Source organism: Lepidochelys kempii, chromosome 1 (genome assembly GCF_965140265.1).
Source record: "Lepidochelys kempii isolate rLepKem1 chromosome 1, rLepKem1.hap2, whole genome shotgun sequence".
In the NCBI taxonomy this organism is placed as follows: Eukaryota; Metazoa; Chordata; order Testudines; family Cheloniidae; genus Lepidochelys; species Lepidochelys kempii.
The window spans coordinates 213,116,468-213,144,282 of record NC_133256.1 but is presented as its reverse complement, the minus strand read 5'-3'; the positions used below and the strand labels follow the sequence as shown (position 1 = coordinate 213,144,282).

At 43.3% G+C, this 27,815-nt stretch overlaps 2 protein-coding genes across 2 annotated transcripts; one reads left to right on the top strand and one right to left on the bottom strand.

The window, feature by feature from the left end:
- Positions 1–10,550: 10,550 nt before the first annotated feature.
- On the bottom strand, positions 10,551–19,609 carry LOC140906908 (endogenous retrovirus group K member 9 Gag polyprotein-like). The gene is made up of 5 exons (XM_073331862.1): positions 19,583–19,609; positions 18,379–18,457; positions 15,072–15,860; positions 14,345–14,397; positions 10,551–11,611 (listed from the first exon to the last, which is right to left on the bottom strand). Exons 1-5 carry the CDS (start codon positions 19,607–19,609, stop codon positions 11,570–11,572), a joined length of 990 nt encoding a protein of 329 aa, XP_073187963.1. The 3' UTR covers positions 10,551–11,569.
- Positions 19,608–27,701, top strand: LOC140906868 (natural killer cells antigen CD94-like). Its single transcript, XM_073331732.1, has 5 exons — positions 19,608–19,635; positions 21,542–21,640; positions 23,222–23,370; positions 24,257–24,360; positions 27,463–27,701. The coding sequence occupies exons 1-5, from the start codon at positions 19,608–19,610 to the stop codon at positions 27,623–27,625; spliced, it is 543 nt and encodes a 180-aa protein (XP_073187833.1). The 3' UTR covers positions 27,626–27,701.
- The last annotated feature ends 114 nt before the right edge of the window (positions 27,702–27,815 follow it).

Genomic DNA, 27,815 nt, shown 5'->3' with positions numbered 1-27,815 from the left:
GGAAAGGTTAAATAAATGAGACCCCCACAAAGGGGTACCTGTTTGAAGTACTCACGTCTCAGAAAATGATTGCAGGCACTAAGGGAGATCACAGAACAGCATTCATGGAGATCCAGGAAGAGCCACAAGAGGACTTGCTCGAGGGTGGTGTCCCATTGCAGGCACTTACACTCCTGTGTCAGTTGGGCACTTTTGAAAATCCTACCCATTATCTTTATTTAAAAGGATTTTCAACATCTCTAACTTTTGTATTGTTCTTTCCTCCTCTGATAAAGTTTAGTCTAAGCAGCAAAACATGTGTTTGGGATATATGATGTTGGTCAATCCATATAGCTTATAGTTCTGCATTTGTATCTGAATGCTCTTTTTACCATATTCACCAAATTTACAAGATTGCCAAAAAGCAGAGTAGCAATTTTACAGTATTAACAAAGTCCATCAATGACTATTAGCCAGGATGGGCAGGAAAGGTATCCCTAACCTCTGTTTGCCAGAAGCTGGGATTGAGTGACAGGGCATGAATCACTTGATGATAACCGGTCTGTTCATTCCCTCTGGGGCACCTGCCATTGGCCACTGTCAGAGGACAGGATACTGGGCTTGGACCTTTGGTCTGACCCAGTATGGCCGTTCTTATGTTCTTATCTGGTCCTGTCTGAAGAAACAAGGTAGTAACTTAGCAAGGAACATAAACTTATTAACTGAGAATTTGCCAGGGGACCATAAAAATAAAGCTAACGGTAAACATCTGTATGCATCCGATGAAGTGAGCTGTAGCTCATGAAAGCTTATGCTCAAATAAATTTGTTAGTCTCTAAGATGCCACAAGTACTCCTTTTCTTTTTGCGAATACAGACTTACACGGCTGCTACTCTGAAATCTATATAGTGAATCCAGGGCTAGTTGTCCAGGCAGGTGCTAACTGGGAATGAATGAGAGGTGCTCATTTATATAACATCTGATGAAATGTTTTGGAAGAGAGCACAAGAAAAATGTTTATAAAATTTCTAGATGATACTATATTGGAAGGCATTTGGAACCATAGAGAAGTCTGAGAAATAATATTTAAGGATTAGAGAATGAGAAATATGGGCAGGACACAAAAAAGTTAAACTGAGTCAAACAAACTGGTCTCTATGCAACACACTCACAACTGAGATCACCTAAGATGCTTATGTTAATAAGCCTAGATATGGAAGCCTTGTATTTGCCTACCATAGGTCAGCTCCCAACTCCACCAGCCACAGGCAACACAAACACTCCCCTCTAGGCCTCCCAGGCACCACTCTCACACTTCAGGTTAGCAACAGGTACACACCAACCGTCCAAATATCTCTAGGAGTGTCCAGTCCCTGGTCCACTGGACACTCACAGTGTTCACAGATTTGCAGCTTCCAAAGAAGCAGTGCACCCCAGCTCACTAGTTCCTCCTCAGATCACTGCTCTGCTTAGCACACAGCACTTAGATATGTATATAGTGAAATCAAATAGAAGAGTATTTAACAAAGCACAGGGATTCAAGTTGTAGCAAGTAGAAATACTGGAAACAAATGGTTACATATAAAATAAAAATCATAACATACTGTCAAATGCCTACACTTAATAGACATGCTACTCTCAAGACTTGTAGAATATTGCTCACCCAAAATCTTTGCAGCATTTTTCAGCCAGGCTAGCAGCAACCCTCCTTTCATGAGACAAGCACGCTGCCAAATTGCCTCCTAGACGAAGGATACAACACAACCCCTTGCCCTCCAAGATTTACCAGAACAATCTTTTGGTTTTATTCATGAACAGTATACCTCACTGCTGTGTGTCTTCCTGTAGATTTTCTTTTGTAGATTTCACAGTTTCTCAATAAGCAAATAGGCATCCATTGTGAGGCATGAAATGCACAAATGACCAGACAGGGAAATAGGTGTCTATTACTTCCTTCCTGAAAAGAACATTTCTAAGGTTTGAAGATTGTTCAATATCTTCATAAATGATCTGGAGGATGGTGTGGATTGCACTCTCAGCAAATTTGCGGATGATACTAAACTGGGAGGAGTGGTACATATGCTGAAGGGTAGGGATAGGATACAGAGGGACCTAGACAAATTGGAGGATTGGGCCAAAAGAAATCTGATGAGGTTCAATAAGGATAAGTGCAGGGTCCTGCACTTAGGATGGAAGAATCCAATGCACCGCTACAGACTAGGGACCGAATGGCTAGGCAGCAGTTCTGCGGAAAAGGACCTAGGGGTGACAGTGGACGAGAAGCTGGATATGAGTCAGCAGTGTGCCCTTGTTGCCAAGAAGGCCAATGGCATTTTGGGATGTATAAGTAGGGGCATAGCGAGCAGATCGAGGGACGTGATCATTCCCCTCTATTCGACATTGGTGAGGCCTCATCTGGAGTACTGTGTCCAGTTTTGGGCCCCACACTACAAGAAGGATGTGGATAAATTGGAGAGAGTCCAGCGAAGGGCAACAAAAATGATTAGGGGTCTAGAACACATGACTTATGAGGAGAGGCTGAGGGAGCTGGGATTGTTTAGCCTGCAGAAGAGAAGAATGAGGGGGGATTTGATAGCTGCTTTCAACTACCTGAAAGGGGGTTCCAAAGAGGATGGCTCTAGACTGTTCTCAATGGTAGCAGATGACAGAACGAGGAGTAATGGTCTCAAGTTGCAGTGGGGGAGGTTTAGATTGGATATTCGGAAAAACTTTTTCACTAAGAGGGTGGTGAAACACTGGAATGCGTTACCTAGGGAGGTGGTAGAATCTCCTTCCTTAGAGGTTTTTAAGGTCAGGCTTGACAAAGCCCTGGCTGGGATGATTTAAATGGGAATTGGTCCTGCTTCGAGCAGGGGGTTGGACTAGATGACCTTCAGGGGTCCCTTCCAACCCTGATATTCTATGATTCTATGATAAGGTATGTCACCTCCTGGTGATCTGCCTTAACTGTTAATTTTCAGTATAGCTACATAATTTCTTAAGTATTACTTATACTTTGCAATGATCATGATGACCAGTAGGCTACTGGCTCGTGGTAGAGACCTCACATGTTATCCTTCGGTTAACAGATATGAAGATGTCTAACCCAGGGAATCCCTGTAAAAGTGTATTCAACCCTGCACACTCTGCTGGTTGGCACCAAGTGGTCCCTGGGCCACACCCATAGCTTCACAGCTGTCTTTTACCTGGCCTGGCTCTAAGGAACATTTAAAGGGATTTTTAAAATTGTGCCTCTATATTGTAAACCATAGTTTAGTTTTGAAGGGCACTTTTTGGTGTGGTAATATTGTGAATTCATTTTTTTTTCATTTCCCATTAAGCAAACAGATGGCAGGAAAAGTTCACCCAGCAGCAGGAAATTCTTGAAAATCTCACCCAGAAGCTGCAAGAAATTCAGGAGAAAACCTCTCAGGAAAAGGAAGATCTCCAGGCCAACAACCCAGAGCTTTCAAAGTCTTTGCAGTCCTTACAGTCAAAACTTACCAGTCTATGGCCTTCCAATGGCAACAATCATGTGTTTCTTGTATGTGACTTCAGACTGAAATAAATTGTGAGCAGAATCCCCTACACTGATTAAACACCTGGAGCCAGACTCTGAGTTGTTAGAACATAAGAATGGCCGTAGAGGGTCAGATCAATGGTCCATCTAGCCCAGTAACCTGTCTTCAGACAGTCACAAATTCCAGGTGCTTCTGAGGCAATGAACAGAACAGGCAATTATTGAGTGATCCATCCCCTGTCGCCCACTCCCAGCTTCTGGCAATCAGAGGGTAGGGACATGCAGAACATGGGGTTACATCCCTGACCATCTTGGCTAATAGCCATCGATGGACCTATCCCCCAGGAATGCATCTAATTCTTTTCTGAACCCAGTTATCTTTTTGGCCTTCATAACATTCCCTGGCAAGGAGTTCCACAGTTCTGTGAAGAAGTGTTTCCTTTTATTTGTTTGAAACCTGCAACCTATTAATTTCATTGGGTTACCCCTGGTTCTTGTGTTATCTGACCTTGGTCTTGTCCCATGCATAACAGATCCCCAGTCCTGAATAGCTCCTCTCGGGATGCCCATATTGCAAGCAAATAGTAATAAAGCTGGAATGAAACAAATGCAAAGAAGAGATTCCAATGGCCTGAACTCAGCCGTGTGTGTGACTATGGGTTAGGATCTTTGCTTTATAATCTCCTTGCCTCCAAGTCAGTGCCATAGGTAGCAAAGTGGAGTAGGGTGGGATGGAGTTAATAATATAACCTGAATAATAATATATGAAATAAATAATAATAATAATATAACCTGTTGTAATATAACCTGAAATCCAGAAAAAAGCAGATTTCTTAGCTGTATTTTTGAAAGAAAATACTTTTGAAAGAAAATTTTTTGAAAGAAAATACTTTTGAAAAAAGCTGTATTTTTCAAAGGAGTCTATAAGAGCTCTTCCTCCCCACACATGCATGGTTCTCACCAGATGTAGTACTCCCCACTTTCATAGCCATCAGTTAATATAATTTTAAAACAACTCTCCTACCCACCAGCATGACACGGTGTTAATAACTACTTATGATTTTGCCAGGTCATTGGAATGGCTGACAGTAATGTGTGTCTTTCCTTCCCACTTCTTTAGTATAGAAAAATTACGGTGAAGAATGTGCAGCTTTCTTTGTTTCTGAAATCCACTCCAGTGTTTGTACAACCACCAGTAGGTGTGCCTGTGAGAAGGAGGCAGTGGAGCTGAATTCCCTTCCACTGTTATGAGGAAAAACATAGAAACTCTGAGATTCATATCTGGAAACATTCCAGGCTGCAAGAGAAACTCAGAAAGAATTGCTGCTTCTTGGCTTTGCTGAGCTCTGTGTTGCTATTTTTATATAGTACTGCAGTTATCAAATTCTTTGCTATATAACTATATATAATGTAAAATATCTGTAATAGTCTTTTCCTTACTTATGATTGTAAAAATGGAGATGATGAATTTTCTATCCTTTTTCACATGTCTGCTGTCAACCACATTTTGGGCCAAATTTTGCCATTGGGTATATGTGTGTTTGGCTGTATGGAGGTTAGCTGGAAGGGACATGGAAAGGGGTAGGAGCTTCACGTCTCTGCCAGCCAATTAGATCATTTGTTACTCCTACTACTCTCTGTTTTCCCATTGCTCAATGTCAGATATTATTGCTTTCTAGTTCTAAGACCCAACTGTGTGTTGTTAACTGGAGAAGGGCTGCCCAGGGACGCAGGGAGCTCAGTGTTGACTAGTATTTTTTTTCCTGTAAAATTTTCCAAGCTCAGTATGGGCAGAGATTGTGTTTTGAAAATACAAGCTCTGCAGACCACCTGAGTCTAGCATAAGATCACTGGTTGATGTCTGCATCTACTCTGGAAAAGGGAGAGTAAGTATAAATAGGGAATCTTTGTCAAAAGTATGCGTTTCAAGTTCTGACCATTCTAGCTGGTGGAAGCCCTTCTCAAATTAGCAACTTGAGTATGAGAACTTCCTGTGTGATTTCAGCCAGAACTGTTAAGTGAATATTTCTTTCCCCGTCCAAACCCACTGTACCTGTGTATATGTTTGGCTATGATTCAGGCAAAGATTGAGGATTGTTCTTCTTGTACCCAAACCACTTCATTGCACCCCAGGTTCCAGAGAGGTGAAGTGACTTGGCTGTAGTCAGCAGATCCAGGGTAGAGCCAGGAAGTGCACTCAGCTCTCCATTGGGCTCCATTTGCCTCCCTCGTAAGGCAAGTAGGGAACATGAACACAGAGACTATGGGGTAGACTCTAATCTTGTTCATATCACTATAAATAGGGAGTGAATATATTAACTTCAATGGAGTTACATTGGGTTTACAAAAAGAAAAGGAGTACTTGTGGCACCTTAGAGACTAACCAATTTATTTGAGCATGAGCTTTCGTGAGCTACAGCTCACTTCATCGGATGCATACCATGGAAACTGCAGCAGACTTTATATTCACACAGAGAATATGAAAAAATACCTCCTCCCACCCCACTGTCCTGCTGGTAATAGCTTATCTAAAGTGATCATCAGGTGGGCCATTTCCAGCACAAATCCAGGTTTTCTCACCCTCCACCCCCCACACAAATTCACTCTCCTGCACCAATTTACACCAGTTTACACCAATGTAACTGACAGAAGAATCTTGCCCCATGTTTTAAGAAGTGCAGAAGCACTAGCGGATCAATGGTTTCTGAAGCAACCTTGTTTAATAAATTCAATATTTAACTGACCTCAAGCAGGTTAAATTTAACACCTTAGGCCTTGCGTAAACCTACAAAGAGAGAAGATCCTGTGAGCGCTTTGTGAGGGCGCAGCGCACTTCAAACTAGCAGGGTGAGAACTTCCTGTGCGGTTTCAGATGGAGCATTGCAGAGTGAATAATTCTTCCCCTCTCAGCTCCTGTTGTCCATCTCCTTACACGGCAGTGACAGGGTGATACGAGACTCGCTCTCTCTCCGTCCCCAAGGGCTTTTCATGAAAGACAAAAACATCTTCAGCACTTCAAGGCCTAGTTCCTGCCCTCCAGCCTGCTATCAAAAAGCTACAAAGGTATAATCTCCACATTGTTCCGGGGCTTTAATTGGTAGAGTGCATATTTGTTACAAGAGGTATAGGTGATTGCTTCTCTATAATTCAAAAAATGAGTGAAGTTAGTTATTCTGAAATAGACTTATTTCTGCATCCTGTACAATATTTTTCTTCTGATTAAAATTTGAGACACTATGAAATATAGTATTATTTTATCATTATTATTTTTAGAATAAGAAAGGACTTATCTCAGCCAAACCAGTATTAGAAGTTTACATTTCTATATTTTTTCATCTCCTGTGCAGTATGTAGACTTGATCACTATATACACCAAATCTACAAGATCAACATAAACTGGAAAAGACAGGAAATATACTATCCTGATTTTAGTGAGGAATTTGACAGTTTCTCAAGAAAGCTTACTTGGGTAATTAATTCAAAAAGTCTTGGATAAGAACATTATCACTGAACAAAAAACTGGTTGAAGTACAGTGTACTAAGGTTAATGATAAACAGAAATGGGCTGAGTTTAGTGGCAGGATCTTTGTTATTTATCATCTTCATAAATAGGCTGGAAACTGCAGTGAATAGACTGTTAATATATTGTATGTTTACAAATTCCATTCTCAGATGATGCTAAATGGAGGGGTGTTACAAACACAAACAAGACCCGATAGATAACTCAAAGCAGTTGGGAAACTTTAGCAAAATGATCCGAAAATAAAATTAAAACTATTACATCTGTTGTAATAATTCAACACACAGCTATTCAGTGGTAGGGAGAAATGGAAAACGGTAATGAAGTAGGAAAGTGAGGGCAGGTCTACACTACAGCCTAAGTAAATCTAATTTATGTCTCTCAGGGGTGTGAAAAAGCCCCCTCCACCCTTGCCTGAGCAAAGCATGTTTTGTGCTGTCCACACCAGTGCTATGTTGGTGGGAGATGTTCTCCCACTGACATAGCTTACGTTTCTTGCTGAGGTGGAGTAATTGTACCAATGGGAGAGTGCTCTCCTGTGTGCATAGTGCGTCTTCACCAGACATGGTACAGCGGCTCAGCTGCATCAGTGCACCTGTGCCAATGTCTCACTGTAGTGTAGACTTGCCATGAGAGTGGATAGCACATTGGATATATTCTTGCAATTCAATATGTTAGTGAAAAAGCTAATAAAATTTTGTGCATAGATAGGTGCATCTTGCTACAGGACAGTCTCTCTCTCTCTATGGCTCTGATGAGAGCATGCCTAGAATTCAGTTCTGTGCATTTCCATTTTGATTAATTATTAGTAGTATTTTATTATTTATTTGTTGAACATCTACTGTGTAGCTAATTATATAGCACAGAGAGGAGATGGGCCAAGATTTTCAAAAATGGGTGCCTAAAGTTGGCCTCTTTAAACCACATCTATACACCTAAAAATTAATTTCTGTTCAAAAACATTGAGCACCCATCAGCCCCTCTGAAAAGTCTATAGTTGCTACTTGGTGTTGAGCACTTTTGAAAACCAGGCTTCATAAAAAGGCAGCCTCACATAGACTTAGAAGCCTAATTTTTAGCACCTGTTTTTGAACATTTTGGTCATGGTCCCTGACCCAAAGATTTAGATAAACACATCTTCTAAAAAAAAGAAGCAGGAAGTGGGCAGTTTGGAAGGAATTCAGAAAAGAAGATATTTGTTTTATTAAAGGGGCTGGATGGATTGACTTATAAAGAAAGCCTGAAGAACTAAATATATGTAATGAATTTACAAACCATTGTTAAAAGGGGATGAATGATGACTGTCTAGAAATATTGAAAGTGTATCATCATCAAATAGGAAAATTGGTGGTTTAGGGTGGTGTGAAATTGTAGAACTTGATGTAAAGGGAAGGAATTAAAACAAAAGAAAGTTTCCCAAGGCAAATGGTGGAAATCCCTCTGCAAGAAACATTTAAAATTACACTAGATAAAGCATTTGAAAGAATCATGCCATAAACATATGAATGGGAACAAACAAAAATGAGAAAAATAACTCAAATGAAAACAGTGATCATAATCCTCCCTCCCTCAAGCAGCTAGTGGGAAAGAGGACCCCCTGCCCCTTGTGATATTTCTGAACTCAGAACTATATGCCATATTCCAAGTGCAATGGGACAGAGGCTTTGTTCTTCCAAAACACCCAGTTATTCTGCTATGATAATTACTGTTATGGTTCCTTAGTATTAGTATCAGTTTCCACCAGATCCCATTGTTTATCTCAGTCTACTAAATCCAACCTTTTTATCCCAGAATGTACCAGAAATGAGTGAACAGGCAGTGACATATGTAGACTTGATATTTAACGCTCCTTCTGAGCAGCATAAGAAACAGAGAGAGAAGAACACCAGGGCCAAAGGTGTAGGTATGTTTATAAACATCTGAGACCATATCTGCTATTACTGATATTTTATTGTCCATGTTAAATCTCTTCTGTGAGCTGTACATATTTTACTTGGCTTTAGATTATTAGCTTTTTCTTCATTGTTAGGCACAGTTATTTTAGTAACTTAACATCTTTCAGCTACTGAAGTGCCCCAAGAATGATACACAGTAATTTGGAAGTGGGGAATAAAAACCATCAAACCTCCAGAACCCTGGAACACAGTACTGTGATTATATTTTTGCAAACCATTCCTTGTCAAAGAATGTTGTTTGAATCGCCCCATGTTCAAAGAGACATGGCCTCTTTAAGTCATGCCTTGTTGTGGGAGGATTAAAGGAGGTGATATCTGAATTCTACTTTCCCTTCTGAAGCATATTCATACTCAATAAAGTACCAGTTTCTCTCTGCTTTGCCTGATTGTCATAGTCAACGTCATGAAGTCATGACTCATCCTTAACTGGCCATATTTATTTACTATCCCAGAGACATTAAACTCATTCCTGTCCAGCAGAGGATTTCTTGACCTGTGGAAGAATTCCAGTGAGCATCAAAGACATTGATCAGTCAGTTTTTGAGACCATGACATTTAAAAATGCTCCTTTTTAAAAAGATGATGATGAAGAAGAAGGAAAACATTGTCTTCACCAAGAAGAGCATAATGTCAAGTGCCACGTTTCTCTGAAATCAGTTGTAAAACAGCCATTGACTTCAATGACAGCAGGAGCAAGCTTTAAATTAAAGAAATAACACTAAATGTGTTGCATGAGTTTATAAATGTGTATTGTAGATCAGAGTTAAATTTGTGTTAGAATCATAGAAATGAAGGGCTGGAAGGGACTTGAGACGTCATCAAGTTCAGCCCTCTGTGCTGTGACAGGGCCAAGTAAACCTAGCCCATCCTTGACAGGCATTTGTCCAACTTTTTTTTTAAATGGTTCCAATGCCAGGGTCCCCATGACCTCCCTTGGAAGCCTCTTTCAGAGTTTAACTACCCTTAAAATAAGGAAGTTTTTCCTAATATCTAACCTAAATCTCCCTTGCTGCAGATTAAGCCCATTACTTCTTGTCCTATTTTCAGTGTACATGGAGAACAATTGATCACCCTCATCTTTATAACAACCCTTAAGATTTTGGAAGACTGTTATCAGGTCCCACTTCAGTCTTCTTTTCTCAAGACTAAGCATGCCCAGTTTTGTCAGTCTTTCCCCATTGGTCAGGTTTTCTAAACCTTTTATCATTTTTGTTGATGTCCTCTGGACTCTTTCCAATTTGTCCACATCCTTCCTAAATTGTGATGTCCAGAACTGAACACAGTACTTCAGCTGGGGCCTCACCAATGCTGAGTAGAGGTGATCCATTACCTCCTGTGTCTTACATCCAACACTCCTGTTAATTCCCTCACAATCAGATTAGCCTTTTTTTCAGCTGCAGCATATTGACGATTCATATTCAGTTTGTGGTCCACTGTAGCCCCCAGTACTGCTACCTAGACAGTTATTCCCCATTTGTAGTTGTTGTGGTTCAAATACAAGACAGAACAAGGCTTTAAGCAAGCAAGCAGGCTGGTCTGCCGATGGGCTGGTCTGCTGTCAGCTTTCCACCCTCTCTTTTATTCTTTCTCTCCCCCCGCGCATTACATACTCCAACAGATAAAAGGAATACACTGGCTTTGTTTAATATTCTTATTTACCAATATCTATCTACCGCATTCCTTGCTCTCAGGCCTTGAGCCCAGTCCTGGGAGGCTTCCCACAGTTCATGTCATCTGGGCGAGATTCCAAGGTTCATGCCCTTGAGAGGAGCCGTGTGTGCACTGCTCCTACACAGCACTCCGGGTGTGCCCTGAATGTTGCCAAGTGCATGAACCTTGCATGAATGCTACATCCCCTCCTTTTTTGTTTATTTGTGCTCAACCATCTCATGATAGCCAACAATTTGCTTTTGCAAGCCAATTAACTCCCGGACAGACAAGGTCATAACTCGTGGAGCCTGCCAGGGCGGGTCTCGACAAAGCCTTAACAAAAAGGAAATACATTGCACACAGCAACAGCAAAAAATAAGCCCAAGAAGGTAAAGTGTAATTGGCCGGGCCCCAATTAGCCATGCTAGAGTACTGGGAAGAGAGGTTCGCGTAAGCAGCGAGCATCATCTCATTCCCTATTTTCTCAGGGTGATGACGTACTGGAATAAGGCACGTACCTAAAAATTCTTCAGCTGCTACAAAATCAGATAAACAAAAGTGGGTAACATTTGCTATTGAAGCCAATCTTTCCCATAGGTTATATGTCATTCGGGCCCGTAACGGAGGAGGTGCTCCCGAGTCAACTCCTACAGGAAATAGCAGGCACATAAGGCACACAATCAATACAGAATTAGCAGTGATTTGGGTGAGAATGGCCACAAACAGAGTCTCAGGAGTCTCTGGCTGTTGGTTTGCTGCCAGTCTTCGTTGAGCCGCGGCGACCAATGCTTTCACTGCTCCCCATGTCACGGGCTGGCTTGGGACGCTACGTCTCCTTCATCTCCGTCCCGCCATTGTCGACCCGGGAGGCACCGCGTTCTCCTCCAAGGTCAGCTGAAACTCCGGTATGGGGTTCGACAGCCCCTGGTGCCACGCCATGCTGTTTCAGTGCCAGTCGCACACACCGGGCCGGAACCCACAACGGTCCTGCAGGGAGAGACACAGCAGCATATCCCCCACCCCAAAGGTACTGGGCCCAACCATTGCGGATCGGGCAGCTGACGGTAATAGACACGCGGTCTTTCCAGTACCTCGGATTTGTGAAAATGCCAATCCGCGGGGGTCTGCTGATCTGTATTCAGTGTTAAATTATTTAAAGTAAATAAAAGGACATGCAATTGTTGCTGAATGTCTCCTAAGGTTCGGAGACGCAGCTCCCCTTGTTTTAATTGTTTGTCGAGCAAAGTTTTTAGCGTGCGATTTGCACGTTCAACAATGGCTTGGCCCGTGGAATTATAAGGGATCCCGTGTTTGAGACGGACGTCCCATTGGGCACAAAAGGTGGAAAGGGCTGTGGAGCAATAGGCTGGGGCATTATCTGTTTTTATCTGGCTCGGGCGACCCATAACAGCAAAACAGGCTAGCAAGTGGTGAATAACTTTGGGAGTGGCTTCCCCACGCTGTGGGGTTGCCCAGAAGAATCCCGAATAGGTATCAATGGAAACATGTAAAAACGAATAGGGGCGGAATTGTGGCACGTGAGTGACATCCATTTGCCACAGCTGATTCGCAGTGGCACCCCTGGGGTTAACGGCATAAAAAAAGGTAGGGGCAGCAGCAGCACAGTGGGGGCAGGAGCGAACAATAGAACGTGCATGATCAGCAGGAAGGTGAAACTGTCGGGCCAAAACAGAGGCAGACTGATGAAAAAAAGGAATGGCTTTCAATGGGGTCAGAAAAAAGGGAATTTACCTGACCACGTAATGCGTGATCAGCATGCGCATTGCCCTCAGTAAGTAGCCCAGGGAGGGGGGTAAGACTGCAAATATGAGCAACAAAATAAGGGAAATTACGAGTGGTGATAAAATACTGTAAGGACAAAAACAGGAGAAGAAGGTCTGCATCGACCTGAGGGGTAATGAGGGTAAGGGGTAAATGATCAATTACCTGATAAACATAATGGGTGTCCACAATTAAATTAAAGGGACAATCAGCAAAAAATTGAAAGGCCAAAATAACAGCAGCCAGTTCTGAGCGCTGCGCGGAATGCTGAGGCAGCGTAAAATGAGAATGCCAACAAGGGGGGTCACCTAATTGATAGGTGACAACACCGCAATGTGGAGAGCCATCAGTAAAAAAAAGTGATAGCTGAAACAATAGGTCGAGAGCGGCTAAGATGATGAATGATTCGTGGCACCTTTTGTGTGATCACCAACCGAGGATCTTTTGGGGAATTATAAGAAATCTCTCCCACATAATCACAAAGAGCAACCTGCCAGGCCAAAGAGGTGTGGTACAAGGAATCAAATTCACTATGTGATAAGGGGAAAACAACGGCAACTAAATCAGTGCCTGTGAGTTGCACTGCACGGTGGCGGGCTTTACGAACAAGGTCGGACAGGGCGTCTAAATAAGGATAAATGTTCCGAGGAGGAGTGGAAGACAAATATATCCACTCTATGACAGAGACAGCTGTGTTTGTACGAGGTACAAACAGAGCAGCAGTAGGCATATGAGGGGTGGCAAGGAGAACTAACCACAGGGGACGAACCTCAGTGAGTCTATCCACAAACTGCTGACTCAACACTGCATTAATCTGTTGAATGCAGGCAATGTGCTCCTCAGTAATAGCAATAACTGTGCCCGGTGCCCAAGCTCCACGTAGGAGCTCGAACAACGGCTACAGCATCGATGTGGGGAGACGGAAGTAGGGTCGAATCCAATTTAAATGACCCAAAATTTGTTGTAATTTAACAAGGGTTAGGGGTTGGGGTAGGACCACTTCCGGGCGAACAGGGGCAGCATAGGTTTGTAAAACCTTATGCCCGAGGTATTGGTAGGGATAAGAGCGTTGGATCTTTTCTGGTGCCACTAACAGGCCATTTCGGCCGAGAATCTGGGACAAATATTCAAGCTGTTGTGCCGTGACCTGGGGACCACTAAGCAAAATGTCATCCATATAATGGTAGACCTTTAGTGTGGGGTATCGGGCACGAAAAGGGGCGAGGGCCCGATCCACAAAAAGTTGACACAAGGTTGGACTATTTTGCATTCCCTGGGGCAAGACCTTCCACTGATACCTTTGAGAAGGTCGCTGATTATTATATTCTGGCACTGTAAACGCGAATTTTTTGCGATCTTGTGGGCAAAGGGGGATGGTAAAGAAACAATCTTTTAAATCTAACACACAAAGCTGATCGGTTTGAGGAATTAAATTCAGGTTTGGCAACCCAAACTGCAAGGGGCCCATGGGTTGGATGCGTTTATTTATTTCCCTTAAATCATGTAACAGCCGCCATGCACCCGATTTTTTCTTAATAACGAACACCGGGGTGTTCCAAGGACTAGTGGAGTTTTCCAAGCGCTGTGCATGCAAATGTTGTTGCACAAGCGAATGAAGCGCTTTCAGCTTCTCTAGAGGGAGGGGCCACTGGTCAATCCATACGGGCTCTAAGGATTGCCACACCAAGTGTAATGCGGAGGGCAAGGTGGGTGCGGGAAGGTTTTGGGCCATTATATATTAATATCGAGGGTGGTGTCCAGCTTTACAAGTAAGTCACGGCCCCAAATATTGAGGTGGACAGGGAGCACAAAAGAGCGGATCGTAGCAAGGGCACGGCCTCCTGGTTTAGAGACCGTGACCCAAGACAAACTTTGGTGCCCAGGTTTGCTACCCCCGATCCCCCACAACTCTTTAGAAGGAACTCTTGGCCAACTGACCGGCCAGTCCTGATCACGAATCACTGTAACATCAGCTCCAGTGTCCACCAGCCCTGTAAAAGGAAAATTATTTAAAAGAAGTGTTAACTGAGGTTTCGAGGAGTGGAGCGACATTGTTAGAGCAACAAGTGGAGAGGACGTGTTGTGAGACGGCAACTGAGACAGCGTTGATCCAAAGCCGTTCCCGCCCCAGGCCCAATCCTCTGTGGCTGGCACCTGAGAGGGGACTAAAATCAATTGTGCAATTGATCGTCCACATGGGAGCGACTGCGGAAGATGGGTCCACACCTGAACCTTAATAACGCCGGTGTAATCGGCGTCAATGACCCCTGGGATGACAAAAAAAACCTGTTTCCCAGCGTGTGAGCGAGGAAGAACCAGACCCACAAATCCGGCAGGGAGAGGTCCCGTCACCTGTGTAGGTATGGCGCAAACCTCCCCCGGCAACCGAAAATCAGTGTCCTCCTGCATAATCAAATCAAGCCCAGCACTTCCGGCAGTCGCCGCCCTCATGGATTGTATGGATTTTAAGGCAGAGGAACAGTTGTCTGAGTGGGAAACACCCCCGTTTGGCCCTGGGTTCGGGGGGGACCCATCGTGCGGTTTCCCGACCTGCTATGACACTGATTAGCCCAGTGATAGCCCTTCCGACACTTGGGGCACTTCTCTGAGGGGCGAGCGGGTACCGTCGAGGAGCGGCACTCCCGCTGAAAGTGACCCGCCTTACCACAGCGGTAACAACGCTTCCCCTCCTTTCCGCTTTTTCGCAGGGCAGCAGCCAGAACTCCAGCTTTATGTGCTTGTGTGCCGATGTTTTGGCATGCCCGCAGCATGTCCGACAGCTCTAGAACGCCAGCGGCTTGTGCCGCCTGGAGAGCACGGCAGCAATCCTCGTTCGCATTTTCAACCGCCATTTTTAACAGGATCTCCTGAGCTGCTGCAGGGCTATCCACCTGTCGGAGGATAGCCTCCTGCAATCTGTTGGTAAAATCCATAAAGGACTCTGATGCACCCTGACGGATACTGGCAAAACTTTTAGTAGGCCTGCCTGAATCCGGGACCTTCCGGAAGGCATGCTGGGCGCAGGTGGAAATAATGGGGAAGACGGCCTGAGGGAGTTGAGACTGCATCTGAACCGTAGCAAACTGGCCCTCCCCTGCCAAGTGCTCATAAATGACACCTTGCTCTCTATATACCTGGGCTTGGCGTTCCGCCATCTGCCGAAACTCACTAAGCCAAATAACATACTGACTGGGCGTCAGCATCATGCGCAACAGCGCCTTCCAGTCTTCAGGGACCAGGGTGTACCCAGTACCTAGCCCTTCAATGAGACCACGCACATACGTGCTAGTGAGGCCAAACTCGCAAATCGCTTTCTTTACCTCTCGGATCACCGAGTAAGGCAAACTGACCCAGTTTGCAAGCTGGTTGCCCTGGCCATCATCCTGCCAGGTCACCGGACAAACTGAGACCAGATCAGCCACCTCCTCTGCTGTAATATCTGAGCGAGTCTTCGCTGTGTGAACCATTTGTTGCACCAGCGAAAGCCCCTGAGCAGACGCGGACGACCCCCTGGGGGGCCCCGGAGCATGGGGCCCCACGGGGGGATGGTGATCACACACTGGCTCCGGTGGGGAAGACAGGGGAGGCGGTGGTAATTGAGGCGCTGGGGGCGAAGCAGGGGGAGGGATGGCTGCAGGAGCAAACGGGGGTGGCGAGATCGGCAGCCCTTCTACTGGCGCGGGAGAGGATCTTTCCGAGGCGACACGCTGTATCGCGTCGCGGCAGAGGTGCCAGGCATGTAAAGCCTGCACGGGCACCTGAGGCTCTTTGTGCAATGTCTGGCCCAACCGCTCCCAGTCCGCTAGCTTAAGGGTTCTGGCTTCAGGGTACCACGGGCATTGGGCACTCACCTCCTGTAGCAGAAGAGTGAGTTCTTGAGTGGGGCAATCATGCTGAGCCTTACGCAGCAAATACTGTAGCTCTTTGCGGTGTTGCACTTGCAAAGCAGAGATGGAGCTTCCCATACTTACCACAATGAAAAATACTCACTGGGATCCGCGAAACAGATGAGTGACGCGTCTGAAACCCTTGCCAGGCGAGGTGAGTGCTGAGGGCCCCACGTTTGGGTGCCAGTTGTTGCGGTTCAAATACAAGACAGAACAAGGCTTTAAGCAAGCAAGCAAGCAGGCTGGTCTGCCGACGGGCTGGTCTGCTGTCAGCTTTCCACCCTCTCTTTTATTCTTTCTCTCCCCCCGCGCATTACATACTCCAACAGATAAAAGGAATACACTGGCTTTGTTTAATATTCTTATTTACCAATATCTATCTACCGCATTCCTTGCTCTCGGGCCTTGAGCCCAGTCCTGGGAGGCTTCCCACGGTTCATGTCATCTGGGCGAGATTCCAAGGTTCATGCCCTTGAGAGGAGTCATGTGTGCACTGCTCCTACACAACACTCCGGGTGTGCCCTGAATGTTGCCAAGTGCATGAACCTTGCATGAATGCTACAGTAGTTGTGCATTCAATTTTCCCTTCCTAAGTGAAGTACTTTGCACTTGTCTTCATTGAATTTCATCCTGTTGAATTCAGACCAATTCTCCAATTGGTCAAGGTCATTTTGAATTTTAAACTTGTCCTCCAAACTGCTTTCAACCCATACCAGTTAGGTGTCATCTGCAAATTCTATAAGCATACTCTCTACTCCATTATCCAAGCCATTAATGAAAATATTGAATAGACCCAGATCCAGAACTGATCCCTGAAAGATACCACTAGATATATCTTCTCAATTTGACAGCAAACCATTGATAACTACTCTCTGAGTAGAGTCTTTTAGCCAGTTGTGCACCCAATTTATTGTAATTCCATCTAGACCACGTTTCCCTAGTTTACTTATGAGAATATCATGTAGAAGTGTGTTAAAAGCCTTACTAAAATCAAGGTATATCATATCTACTTCTGCCCCACATCCACTAGGTCTGTAACCCTATCAAAGAAGGAAGTTAAGTTGGTTTGGCATGATTTGTTCTTGACAAATCCATGCTGACTATTCCTTATAACCCTATTATCCTCCAGGTGCTTACATATTGACTGACAATTTGCTCCAGTATCTTTCCAGGTATTGCAATTATGCTGATTGGTCTATAATTCCCAGGTGTTTTCTTGTTCTCTTTTTAAAGCTAGGTACTATGTTTGCCCTTCTCCAGTCTTCTGGAACCCCTCCCATGTCCCAAGTGTTCTCAAAGATAATTGCTAATGGCTCCAATACTGCTTCAGCTAGTTTCTTAAGTACCCTAGGATGAATTTCATCGGGCCCTGACAACTTGCATACATCTAACTTATCTAAATATTTTTAGCCTGTTCTTTCCTTATTTTGACTTGCATTCCTTCTCCCTGGTTGTCAATATTAATTGTGTTGAGTATCTGGTCATCATGAACCTTTTTAGTGAAGACTTAAGCAAAATAGGCATTAAGCACAATAGATTTCTTGATGTCATCATTTATTAGCTCTCTTTCCCTACTAAGTAGAGGTCTTACACTTTCCTTTGTCTTTCTTTTGCTCCTAATGTATTTAAAGAATTACTTCTTATTGCCTTTTATGTCCCGTGCCAGCTTTAACTCAATTTGTGCCTCAACCTTTCTGATTTTATCCCTACATACTTTTGCTGTTGTTTTACACTCTTCCTTATCAATTTGACTGTTTCCACTTTTTTTAGGATTCCTTTTTCATTTTCAGGTCATTAAAGAGCTCCTGATGGAGGGCATATTGGCCTCTTACTATTGTTCCTATCTTTTCTTTGCATCAGAATAGTTTGTAGTGTGGCTTTAATATTGTCTCCTTGAGGAACTTCCAGCTCACTTGAATTCCTTTTTCCCTTAGATTTTCTTCCCATGAGATCTCAGCTGTCAGTTCTCTGAGTTTGTTAGTCTGCTTTTTTGAAGTCCATTATCCTTATTCTGCTGCTCTCACTCCTTTCATTCCTTAGAATCATAAAAATTTGTCATTTGATGGTCAATGTCACCCAAATTGCCTTTCACCTTCGCTACCAATACCTCCCTGTTGGTCAGAATCAAGTCTAAATGGCTGTCCCCGGTTACTTCCTCCACTTTCTGGAACAAAAAGTTGTCCCTTATACATTCCAAGAACTTACTGGAGGTTTTGTGTTTTGATGTATTACTTTCCCAATAGGTGATGGGTTGTTAAAGTCCCCCCTTTATTACCAGGTCCTGTGTTTTGATTATTTCTGTTATTTGTTTTAGAACTGCCTCATCCTAATTTGGTGGTCTATAGTAGATCCCCACTGTCAGGAAAGAGTTAAAATTTAGCTAACAGCTAAAACAAGCAGGAATGTTTCAATAAGCATTCAGTAGGAAGGACAGGAACAACTGTAAATAATTGATGAGCTTATATGGTCAATGCCTGCCCAGTAACTCAGCTCTTAGAACAATGCTGACCCACCCTTCACAGCCCACCAGATATCTGTAAGCACTCATCCATACACCCCCACCCTGCCTCTTCCCCCCGCAAGGTAGCCATAAATGCTTAATGCAATAGGATGACCTCTATATGTACGTACTGTTCTTAGTTTTGTCTTTGTTTAGGCTTCTCTCTTGACTTGTAACAAATGCCTGTCTCTATATGTACAAATAAATGCAAATAAATTAATAAAAAAATTATATAATTGGCCACTATAGCACCATATCTTTAAAGCTGCTTGTCAGTCTTCCCGGTACCGTAAATAAACCCCCTTCAGTATTGTATGTGTTTGCCTGATTCTTGGGGAAAAAATCTTTTTGCCTAACACCACCATGATATCGCCCCTATTTTTAACCCTTTTATCTTTACCCAGAGACTCTCAACTGGTCTGCCTCCCACCATCTTAGGGACCTCCAAACAATTGTATATATCCTTTATGTATAATGCAACCCCTCCTCCCTTTTTTCCTACCTGTCCTTTCTGAACAAGCTATAACCCTCAATATTAATATTCCAGTCATGAGACTTATCCCGTCAAGTCTCTGTGATGCCAATTAAATCAAAATTTAGCTTATGTACCAATGCTTCCAGTTCTTCCTGTTTATTCCCCCTATTCCTTACATTTGTTTACAGATATCTAAAATGTTGATCCGATTGCCCCACTGATTTCTTCTTTGTTGCTTCTTTGCCCTAATGAAATTTCCCATGTCCCCCCCACCAACATCTAACCTTCTGCTAAGGTCACCTTTTTATGCTTACCTTTGGGATTTTGTCACCTGACCGCATGCGCAACTATGCTCTTCCCATTCTTGGTCAGGAGGACCCCATTCATGTCCAGCAGATCTTCTTTCCAGAACCACATCCCCTGGTTAAAAGAAGCCAAAGCCCTACCATCGACCCCATTTGCCTTGCCATGCTTTCCTCTCCAGGATGCTTGTGTCCCTGCCAGGGCCCTTACTCTCAACAGGGAGGATGGACAGGGAGGATGGATGAGAACACCACCTTCACCCCTGACTCCTTCACCCTAGCTCTCAGAGCCCTGTAGTCATGTTGATCTGCTCTGGCTCAGACCTGGCAGTACCATTAGTGCCCACATGGATGAGTAGCATAGGGTAGCACTCAAGAGGGACAGATGAGCATTGTCAAACTTTCCATAATGTTTCAGACAGAGGCACCAGGCAGGCCCCCCAGTACATCATGTCAGGTCAGCAGATGGATGCCTTCATTCTCCTCAGAAGAGAGTCCCCGACCACCAGCACCCTATATGTCCTCCTCCCATGTGTGGTGGCAGTGAGCCTTCCAGCCTTGGGGCAAATGGCTCCTCCTCCTCAGCCACTGGGATCTGCTCCTCACCTCCTGTTGTCAGTATAGCACACCAGTTCTTGACATTGATTAACATGGAACCAGCGGGGGGTGGGGGGGAGCACTGTCTACTGACTGAGGTGGCCAACTAGTCTGTCAGCTCCTTGCAGAGCTTCCCTTTCTCCCATTTCCTCTGCAGCTGCTGCAGTCATCTGTAGCTGGCTAGCATCTGTAGTAGGAAGAGAGTCACAGTGTCCTCCATCTCAGATGTCTCCATGTGTGTCCAGTCGATGAAGTTCTCATGCTCCCAGATGCTAGGCAGACAAGCCACTTACAGCTCTCTTACCTGCTTCCCAAGGGACTCCTCCAGAAGACACTTCTTACATCTGCTTGTTCCCCCTGCTTGGTTGCATTGGCAGGGAAATTCTGGACACATTCCCAGCAAGTCAAGACCACAACCTGCATGGAAATCTCTCGGATCAGGGTGCCTTTTTGGTCGGGGACCCCACCAGTGTAGACAGACAAAGAGATAGTAGTGGTAATGGAAACATGCCCTGATGGGTTCTTCCTTATACAGTACCTGCAAGTTTAAGGAAACAGAATGGAAAAAAACAAACAAACAGAAACACACACAAACCTATCTGTCTCCACTGGCAAACTCAGCTGGTTAACTCCCTTGGTCTCCCAGCTTTTGCTCTCCTACTCTTTTGAAGTATATACAATGAAATTTTACATTTCAAGATTTTGATAAGCCAAATGCATGAGTCGTAGGGGTATGTGAGTAGATACATTATCTTAATTGGTGATTTCCCTAACTTTTAATGCTTACCTTTCTAACTGTACTTTTCTGGTTATATAGTATATGCAAAGGGTTATATTAATCACTTGAACAACTTTTAAGTGGAAGTTAGCAACATTTTTGGGTAAGACTCTAAATAGGAGTCAGATATCAGAAAAAAGTGATTAGCTGCATCTGCTGAATTCACAGATATTTGTTGATCCCAGTTCACTGATAGGTTCCTGAAGGCCATTGTACTGTAGGACAAAACCTTTTCATACAAAAGTTCTGCCTCACATACTGCAATGACAGTTTTATACCTCTATAGATTGCAATCAGAGCTGTCCACTTTGTCAGTGCAATGAATGGAATTTGCTATTTCTATGCTATAATCCACTAGAAATAAACGAGGAGGTGGTGACCTTCACAGAACTGAAATGCCAGAATGCTTCTGAGCAGCAGAGGAGACAAAGGACTACGAACCCCCAGGGCTAAGGTACTGTGAGCGACATGCTGCTGACTCTGCACATACTACTGTTTAACTGTCCATAGTCTAAGACACACCTTCCTTGAACTGTATGAGAACATTAAAAGCAAAACTCCACATAAAGATTTCTCCCTTTTCTCTCTCTACACAGGTTCTTCTGCTCCATCTTCTGTATGGAGGCTCATTGTAGTGATTCTTGGGATCTTCTTCCTGGCTTTGCTGATAGCAGTGGGTTTCTTGAGTGTCAAAGGTAAAGTATGATCAAAGAAGGCACTAAAACGCCAAATAATTCTGAGCTGACATAGTCTTTAATTAATGGAGTGTGAATTGCATTGTGTGTGCTGCACTTCTGAAAATCACTTCTTTATTTATCTAATTATGGATTTAGGGAACAGGACAGGGGAACCAGCTGGGCTCCTACACGTTCTTCTTCACCCTGCAGGATTTTCTAGGGACAGCTTCAGCAAGAGAGTCCCTGACATCACAACAACTATGTAGCTGTCTTGCCCAGGAACCAAAGATCCATACAGGTCCCTGGCCCTCAACGCAAAGCACAGACATTCTGGTGGAATCTGGGGTCTGAACCTCCAGCATCTGCCACATGAAGCAACCTATGGCCAACAATAAAATACTTCCTAGGAAGCTTCAGGGCTTGAAACTTCTGGAATTTTCTCTGCCTAATGCAGTTATTCCTTGGCTTCCTTGCATTTGCAAAGATTCCAGTTACCATTTTCTTCTTAAATTTCTAATTTTCTCCTTGGGTGCCTAACTTGGAAAATGACATGTTTGTGCTTTGTAGTAATTTCAAACAATCACTCTTGTGACTAAAAGGTTAGAAACCAGGATATTTCCAATTGCATTTTTCTCAGCATCTTCATAGAGTCAGGATTTTTAGCCACACACAATTTTTATTTTTAATTTCAAGATGTTTATTTTTAAGTTAATATTTACTTACTATTATAAACATATATTATATATATACAGTATATTATATATATATATATATATATATATATATATATATATATATATATATATATATATATATATATATATATATATATATTTGATATAGTAGATATAGATATAGATATATAGATATAGATTAGATATGTTAGATATATATTAGATATACAGTAACTGATGGCACAATTGGGCCCTTTGTATCCCTGAAAGGCACAGTGCATTGATCTGTAACACTATGATTAAATTTAGTTTTAAGCGGTCCGTCATTTTGTTATGCTATTTTGGCTTTCAGTTTTTCAGGTCTCTGATCCACCATGTGAATAGCTGGAAAACCTCACAAAAGAAATGGAAATTATCCAAAGTGAGAATGCAAACCTACCATAGGTTTTGAATAGGAATGATATAGATCAATTTCCTTCAAAATACAAGTGTTTTTTATCTGTGCATTACCTGTTGACTGAAATAGTTTCAACTTGAATCCCCAACACCTGTAGCAGCACTGATCAATAATACACAGATCATGACATTTGGGGTGAATCAGAACACTGGTCTTTTTATCCCTATTTACTAAAGAATCTCCCCATATCCTCACTAGGCAAAATTCAGAGGTGAGCCATAGGGAAGGTCAGGGAAGTTAAACTGATCTAAGTGACATGCTGAAAGGCCATAGAGAGAAGTACAGCAAGAAAAGCAGTCAGCTGGAGAGAATAAGAAACTGTAAAATAAGCCCCTCAACCTCCCACTTTACCTTACACCTTGCGCTGGCTTCTCAGCACATTAGTTAAGCCATCTTACACTCCCTGACTCTCACATGTCTGTACAAGAGTAAGAGTGATAGGACCCTAAATTGTATTTTCTTTTTAAGGATGGAAGTCTCTTTGCCCAGAACATTGGTTTCAACATGGAAAGAAATGTTACTGCTTTTCTACTGGATACAAACTTTGGCTGGAGAGTCGAGAGGCCTGCTCTTCTCATGGCTCCAGACTCCTTCTGATAGAAGACAAAGAAGAGCTGGTAGAGTATCTTCCTTTTTCGGAGATCTGCATATTCAAATCTGCCAATAGAAGATTTGTCAGTGAAAACAGGATTGGAGAGAATGAGATTTGGCTTCATTTGGTATTTTGATTTATTATATATTTTTTCTTGAAGGCTAATTATCTTGAGTTTTCTCCACTCCTGCAAGTATTGGAATCATCACTAAATTCTAAATTAAAATCAAATACATCTCCGGCAAGGCAGTAACCCAATGTCACCAGTACTTTTCATATTCATATTCAAGGTACAGCTATTACTGTAGTATAAAATGGAACTGCACGTTGCACTGAGCATTTTTCTCTGTCTCAGATAATGTCCTCCAGATAAGAGTGAATAGAGATTAATCAACACTGAAGAAATGAAGTAGTTGAAAGAACTGACAGAGTTTAAGGAAAAGCAATAGCACCAGGATTAGTGTCCTAGGAATTAGTGCTGTGTACTTCTCTGGAAGAGATCAAGGTTGGAATCCCCTGTCCAGCCTTTCACTGCATGGGGCCAGCAAGCACAGGGAATTGCTCAGGGGGTGTACTTATCCTCTGGGACGAGGCAGTGCATAAATGGAGCAGGACTGGCAGTTTCCAATGGAAACTTCTTCAGTCTCCTGAGGGTTTTGATGGAGACAAAGGTGTTAAAATATGGTTGGGACAGGAAGAGAGAATATTAACACAGTTTCTACAAGACTTAAACTTATGTTTTTGGAGAAAATGAAGAACTTGATCAGTTTGGCCAATAGAGTTGCTCCAACCTGAGGTTACCTGAGCATATCAGGATGTGTTAATCAGATTACCATACCTGGTATCTATTTGCCCATGAAAGAAGCAGGGAAATGAATGCAATTGTATGAATTGGTTTTGTTCTTGTTCAGGATTTCGTAAACCCACTGGCAGCTTTTCGCTGGATAGGATTATCACGTGACAAGACCTACAGACCCTGGATGTGGGGAAATGGCACAGCTCTCTCCACTGATTGGTGAGTCACAGACACTTCTACAAACTTCTCATTTCTGTGAGGATTATTTTGCAGCATTTCTATGGTGCCCAATATGAAGCCAAAAGACAAAGGAGATCCCAAATCGTGAGCTCAGAAATATTTGAAATAATGTGAGCCAGAGCTCTGATATGAACCAAATTACCCCCTTTTCCAACCAGTGTCTGGTGGCACTAATGAATGAAAAATACTGTTCAGTATATCATAGAATCATAGAAGATTAGGGTTGGAAGAGACCTCAGATGGTCATCTAGACCAACCCCCTGCTCAAAGCAGGACCAACACCAACTAAATTATCCCAGCCAGGGCTTTGTCAAGCTGGGCCTTAAAAACCTCTAAGGAAGGAGATTCCACCACCTCCTTGAGAACAGCCGAGCTCCATCCTCATTGGAACCCCTCTTCAGGTAGTTGAAGGCTGCTATCAAATCCCCCCTCACTCTTCTCTTCTGCAGACTAAACAAGCCCAGTTCCCTCAGCCTCTCCTCATAAGTCATGTAGCCCACCCCCGATCATTTTCGTTGCCCTCCTCTGGACTCTCTCCAATTTGTCCACATCCTTTCTGTAGTGCGGGGCCCAAAACTGGGTGCAGTACTCCAGATGTGGCCTCACCAGTGCCGAATAGAGGGGAATAATCACTTCCCTCGATTGGCTGGCAGTGCTCCTACTAATGCAGCCCAATATGCTGTTAGCCATCTTGGCAACAAGGGCACACTGCTGACTCATATCCAGCTTCTTGTCCACTGTAATCCCTAGGTCTCTTTCTGCAGAACTGCTGCTTAGCCAGTAGGTTCCCAGCCTGTAGCTGTGCATGGGATTCTTCCGTCCTCAGTGCAGGACTCTGCACTTGTCCTTGTTGAACTCATCAGATTCCTTTTGGCCCAATCCTCCAATTTGTCTAGGTCACTCTGGACCCTATCCCTACTCTCCAGCGTCTCTACCTCTCCCCCCAGCTTATATAGATAAAATTGCATTGCTGTCTCATTTATGAATGTAATCTAGATTTCCCTTCCCTTCATTCATTTTTACAATTGGCCATTTACATGAAAACTGGATCTTTGATTCCTCAGGCTTCATCTGCTATTGAAACTACAGTAACTCCTAACTTAAAGTCGTCCCGAATAATGTTTTTTCGGTGTTACATTGCTGATCAATTAGAGAACATGCTCCTTTGAAGTTGCACAATGCTCCCTTATAATGTTTTTTGGCAGCTGCCTGCTTTGTCCACGGCTTGCAGAAAGAGCAGCCCAGTGGAGCTAGCTGGTGGGGGCTTGGAACCAGGGTGGGCCGGCAGCCCCACTATCAGCTTCCTGCTCCCCTAAGTTCCCTGTGCAGCAGCCGCCCAGCAGGCTATCAATTGCCAGCAGTTCAGCTGTCCCTCCCCCCACTGCCCTGCTCCTGCCCTCTGCCTTGGAGTTGCTCCAGGGAGCCTCCTGCTTGCTGCGCAAAGGGGCAGGGGCTAGGGTTAGGGTGCTAATGTTAGTGTGTCCCCTTTCCCCCTCTCTTGCCCTTCCCCTGCTTCTGTACCTTATCTCCAAAGAGCATGGGCAGGGGACAGGACAGGGCTCAGGTCGGAGGGAGCTTGCTTGCAGCAGCTGCTGTCTCAATTTGCTAATCTATTTAAAAAGGCAATGTACTTAGAGCAGCATCAGCGTACTTAAAGGGACATCTCTATCTCACACACATGGTGTGTGTCTCTATCTCTCTCTACCATGCTGTCTCACCTCCCTCCATTCCTGTTGCCTTGTAGAGTGTAAGGCTATATTAATAGCAATATGCTAACCCTTGAGGACTCAGCATTTAGTTCATCATTTAGCAGTAATGACAGGTTTCAGAGTAACAGCCGTGTTAGTCTGTATTCACAAAAAGAAAAGGAGTACTTGTGGCACCTTAGAGACTAACCAATTTATCTGAGCATGAGCTTTCGTGAGCATCCGATGAAGTGAGCTGTAGCTCACGAAAGCTCATGCTCAAATAAATTGGTTAGTCTCTAAGGTGCCACAAGTACTCCTTTTCATTTAGCAGTAAGGCATTCCCTGGGAAATATCCCACCCTCTTCCACCCTCTGATTTCGCCACCTCAACCAAGCTTCACAATCATCATTGCTGTACAGTATTAAAATGTTTGTTTAAAACTTATACTGTGTATATGTGTATCTATCTATCTAATAGTCTTTTGTCTGGTGAAAAAAATTTCCCTGGAACCTAGCGCCCCCATTTAAATTAATTCTATGGGGAAATTGGATTTGCTTAACATCATTTTTTTTTCAGGAATATAACTGCAATGTTAAGCGAGGAGTTACTGTATTGAATTTTAATTTTGATTTTCAAGATGTAAATGTGAGTTAGATAATGTCTTGTCTTATTCTACATTAGTTGGCATCTGAAAATCAATGTAAAATTTGGTATGGCTGGCTGATTAGAATAGTAAGGGGTGATGCCGGTCTTTTATATATCTAGCTAGCTATTTAAGGATTTATACCACTCTTAACATCATGGTATGTGTGTACATGAAGGTCATGGCCAAAGATAATTGACAGAATAGTGTGGGAGAAAAACCCAGGATGCAATACCAGGACATCATCACCGAACTGTATTTTCAGAATTCTGGGAGTGGCCCGAGACAGCAGAGTATGGTTGCAAGTCAAAACTGAGATATACTCATTGAAATCTATAGATGATGCAGCATCAGAAATGAAATAGCAGAGGATGCTGAAGATCAGGACAGAGCTGAGAGTGGAGTGGGACTCAGGACTGAAAAATGGAGACAGGAAGTTGTGTGTCATGGCATAGGTGCAGTTCTAGAGTTATACAAAAAGTTTACACAGTATCTGGGGCACTACTCCCTGCTTAGCCAATGTAGTTATTCCCTTATAGTCACAACCACCAAATTTACTAATTAATCTTTTAATAATGTTCCCTCTGCTTCTCCACAATTGTTCTGTTATTAATAAAACTATTTGGCAATGCCATATACCATGGCACTCACATTCCAGAGTGATTTGGCACCTTAGAAAAAACTAAAATTGTGATGTATCTATTACAAGAATTGCTGAAATAACTCCCCTACCGCCTTCCCCCATTTTAGGTTTCCAGTAAAGAAAGGATACGTGGATGGGAACTGTGGGGTTGTCAGAGGTGGAGAGCTCTTCTCTGATGACTGCAAAGATAAAAAGCGCTATATTTGTGAGCAGCCAGCACTTCTGATGAAAGCTGACATATCATCACACAATGGAACTTGGAAACCATGAGACTTTTATCTTGGGCAATCACTTATCCTCTTATAAATGCATGGGAGAAATGCATGCACTTTACTTTTTCACTTCAAAGGCTGTGTTTATATTTTAAATAAGTCTGTCAATTAATCACAGTTAACTCAAGCAATTAACTAAAACAAATGAACTTGATTTAAAAAATTAATAGCAATTAACCACAGTTTTA

What these genes read in the sequence shown, in the direction of transcription:
- LOC140906868 (XM_073331732.1), top strand. Translation starts at nt 19,608, where the DNA reads ATGCGCAACTATGCTCTTCCCATTCTTG. An exon ending in CTATGCTCTTCCCATTCTTG is followed by an intron (nt 19,636 to 21,541) that starts GTCAGGAGGACC and finishes CTCTCTACACAG; the next exon opens with GTTCTTCTGCTCCATCTTCT. An exon ending in ACAGCTCTCTCCACTGATTG is followed by an intron (nt 24,361 to 27,462) that starts GTGAGTCACAGA and finishes CCCCCATTTTAG; the next exon opens with GTTTCCAGTAAAGAAAGGAT.
- LOC140906908 (XM_073331862.1), bottom strand. Translation starts at nt 19,609, where the DNA reads ATGCGGTCAGGTGACAAAATCCCAAAG. An exon ending in ATTGGTAGCGAAGGTGAAAG is followed by an intron (nt 15,861 to 18,378) that starts GCAATTTGGGTG and finishes TGGTTCACACAG; the next exon opens with CGAAGACTCGCTCAGATATT. An exon ending in TTCGTGATCAGGACTGGCCG is followed by an intron (nt 11,612 to 14,344) that starts GTCAGTTGGCCA and finishes CTCTCCCTGCAG; the next exon opens with GACCGTTGTGGGTTCCGGCC.